The sequence below is a fragment of the Triticum aestivum genome, chromosome 7B (genome assembly GCF_018294505.1).
Source record: "Triticum aestivum cultivar Chinese Spring chromosome 7B, IWGSC CS RefSeq v2.1, whole genome shotgun sequence".
In the NCBI taxonomy this organism is placed as follows: Eukaryota; Viridiplantae; Streptophyta; class Magnoliopsida; order Poales; family Poaceae; genus Triticum; species Triticum aestivum.
The window spans coordinates 80926858-80929588 of NC_057813.1; the positions used below are offsets into that span (position 1 = coordinate 80926858).

The 2731-nt window shown below is 49.1% G+C and overlaps 1 protein-coding gene across 3 annotated transcripts; it reads left to right on the top strand.

Annotated features, from left to right (window-relative positions):
- The first annotated feature begins 277 nt into the window (after positions 1–277).
- On the top strand, positions 278–2731 carry LOC123157323 (omega-amidase, chloroplastic). Of its 3 annotated transcripts, none has more exons than XM_044575579.1 (9): positions 278–345; positions 471–638; positions 766–984; positions 1071–1164; positions 1425–1499; positions 1588–1709; positions 1837–1985; positions 2105–2187; positions 2268–2731. In XM_044575579.1, exons 2-8 carry the CDS (start codon positions 504–506, stop codon positions 2184–2186), a joined length of 876 nt encoding a protein of 291 aa, XP_044431514.1. In that variant the 5' UTR covers positions 278–345; positions 471–503; the 3' UTR covers position 2187; positions 2268–2731. The 3 variants fall into 3 exon arrangements, with proteins under 3 accessions (XP_044431514.1, XP_044431513.1, XP_044431515.1); XM_044575578.1 differs by having other exon boundaries at positions 283–358; XM_044575580.1 differs by lacking the exon at positions 278–345 and adding an exon at positions 1783–1798 and having other exon boundaries at positions 374–638; positions 1588–1666; positions 1899–1985.

Genomic DNA, 2731 nt, shown 5'->3' on the forward strand with positions numbered 1-2731 from the left:
GATAGGCAATTAGTTTACCTATCTTTGTTTTGCCAGCCGGTTGTGCCTTTTGGACCTTTTGTTTTTGGCGTTGTGGCTCTTCATGAGCTCGCCGTTATTTCGTTTTCAGACTATACGACCTTGTTGAACACCTTTATTTATCTATAAATGTGGCCCTATGCATCGTTCTCATACAGAGACCGGAAGTCCCCTTTTCGAAAAAAAAAAGTTGGCCTAGCCACACAGTACGAAGTCAACCCTCAAGACTTCAAAACATCCACCTCCCCTCTCTCTTCACTCGCAGCATCGAGTCTTCAATCTCGCCACGCCCACTCCCTCCTCTCCAGGCCAAGGCCAACCAACAGGGTACAATAACCAGGTTCTCACTATTCTATTCCAACTTCTCATTCCCACTTTACTCCAGCAATCTTGTGCTCTCTTCTAATTTTATCTCGGTTGCTCGGTATTGATTCACCGTCTCCTCCTTCCAGGGCGCAGCGCTTGCTCGTTTCATCTCTCGTGCCATGCCACAGGTAGCACAGTACAAGATCGCGCTGTGCCAGCTGCCTGTCACCGCGGACAAGCACGGCAACATCGCCCGCGCGCGCGCCCGCATCGACGCCGCCGCGGCCGCCGGCGCCAAGCTCGTCGTCCTGCCGGCAAGTGCCCCCTTCCTCCTCCTCTGTTACTTACTGGCCACGGAACTGAGATTCACCTCAAAGCAGCCAGGAAGAATTGACGGAGGCTCACGAAGCTCGCTTCTCTGACGACGTTGCTCTGCTCCAGGAAATATGGAACTGCCCCTACGCGATGGAGACCATGCCGAGCTACGCCGAGGACATCGACGGCGGCCGGTCGCCGTCGGTCTCGATGCTGTCGGAGGTGGCCGCTGCCAGGAAGATCACCATCGTCGGCGGATCCGTGCCCGAGATGGCGTCGGGGCAGCTGTTCAACACCTGCTGCGTGGTCGGTCCCGACGGAGAGATCAAGGCCAAGCACAGGAAGGTAAAGGAGCCTGGCTTATGCCGTCTTCTGCATCAAATTTTTCGCATGTCACTTGCAGTGACTAACTTTCAGCAAAAATATTCCAGCTGCATCTGTTTGGAATTGACATCCCCGGAGACATCACTTTCAGGGAATTCGATACCTTCACTGCTGGGCAAGAACCCACCGTGGTTGACACAGGTGTGCTCACCGTGTGTACTGAAAATTCTGGATCAAGTTTACTGTATATTTTGACTTGAAAACAAGTAGCAGCTGCATCGAGCTTGTCAGTAGAATGCACTGGAGCGTCATATTTCAGTGTTTATGATGTTCCCTGAAATTCTACTACTACAGTTTTACCCATCGTTAGCACATTTACTGAAGTTTATGCGCCGTTTAAATTTCTCTCCTCATCTATTTGTATATGATAATAACCAATCCTTGTAGTCTTATTATTACAGATGTTGGACGGATTGGTATTGGGATTTGTCATGATATCCGGTTCCCAGAACTGGCAATGCTGTATCGATCAAGAGGTATGCCTTGCAAGTTCAGTCCTTGATGCCAATCGACGCAAGCGTCTATCGTGTCCAGTAAAATTCCAGTCCCTTGTGAAACATGCAGGTGCACACTTGATATGCTACCCTTCTGCATTTAACATGAGCACCGGGCAGCTCCTCTGGGACCTTATGCAGAAGTCCAGGTTCAGTTATCTCTCTTCTCCAACTGTTCTGTCACCTTTTTCCGTCAGTTCTTTACCAGATATTTAGCTAATTCTCTTATTTTTACCCCATGGATCTGCCCACTTCACACGGTCAGGGCTGTTGACAATCAGGTGATCAGCAATTGATTACTACTAACTGTGACCTGCAGTTGTTCCTCACTGTACTGAAATTCATGGAAAAACCAATCCCCTTAAACGGTCTTGGTTTCAGCTGTTCGTGGCGACCTGCTCACCTGCGCGAGACCCCAACTCGCCGTCGGAATTCGTGCTCTGGGGCAACTCAAGCCTCATCGCACCAGTAAGACTACGCACGCATCACTGACGCAGAGTTCTGCTGACCGCTCCATTGTGATAATTTGGACTCCAGCCAAAGGTGAAGCTAACCATGTTGGCATCCACTTTTTTTTGTCCTACTAGTTTGGCGAGGTTCTTGCGGCGGCAGGGCACGAGGACGCGACCGTCATCGGCGAGATCGACCTGTCTTTGGTTGAAGCTGTAAGGTACAAAATCCATCTTTTTGGAATTTGTGCTTGCGATTGTGTTCTGTTTGGGCTCAGGCGTCAGGGAAAAATCTGTGCAGGGCGAACCTCCCTTTGGAAACGCAGGGTAGAGGGGATCTGTACAGGCTGATCGATGTCCAGAGGGAACGTTCGAGCTAGCTGCGTTGCTCGAGGAGATGGAAATGCAGCGCACAGAGCTGAAGAAGGCCACGTCTGCATGTGTTGGTCACATGCTAGGTTCAGTAAGACACTAAGACTGTAAGGGGTTTGCAAAATTGTGTAGCGGCATGCAAAGATTCGGGATGCCATAATACTGTATCCTTGTACTGCATTTGTTTTCTTATTACAGTGAACTAAAAGTAGATGTGGATTTGAGTAGTCCGGATTCTGCTAAAACCCGGTTACTAGTAGGTTTTCCCTTTTTGAGACTTTGAGTATTTGCTGTATGGATTTTGTGTATCTTGGTAGGTGTGTGAACTCAGTTGCATTTCCATCGCTTCGGGGTGGTATTTTTTAGTCAATAAAAACGTATTTATCCAAAAAA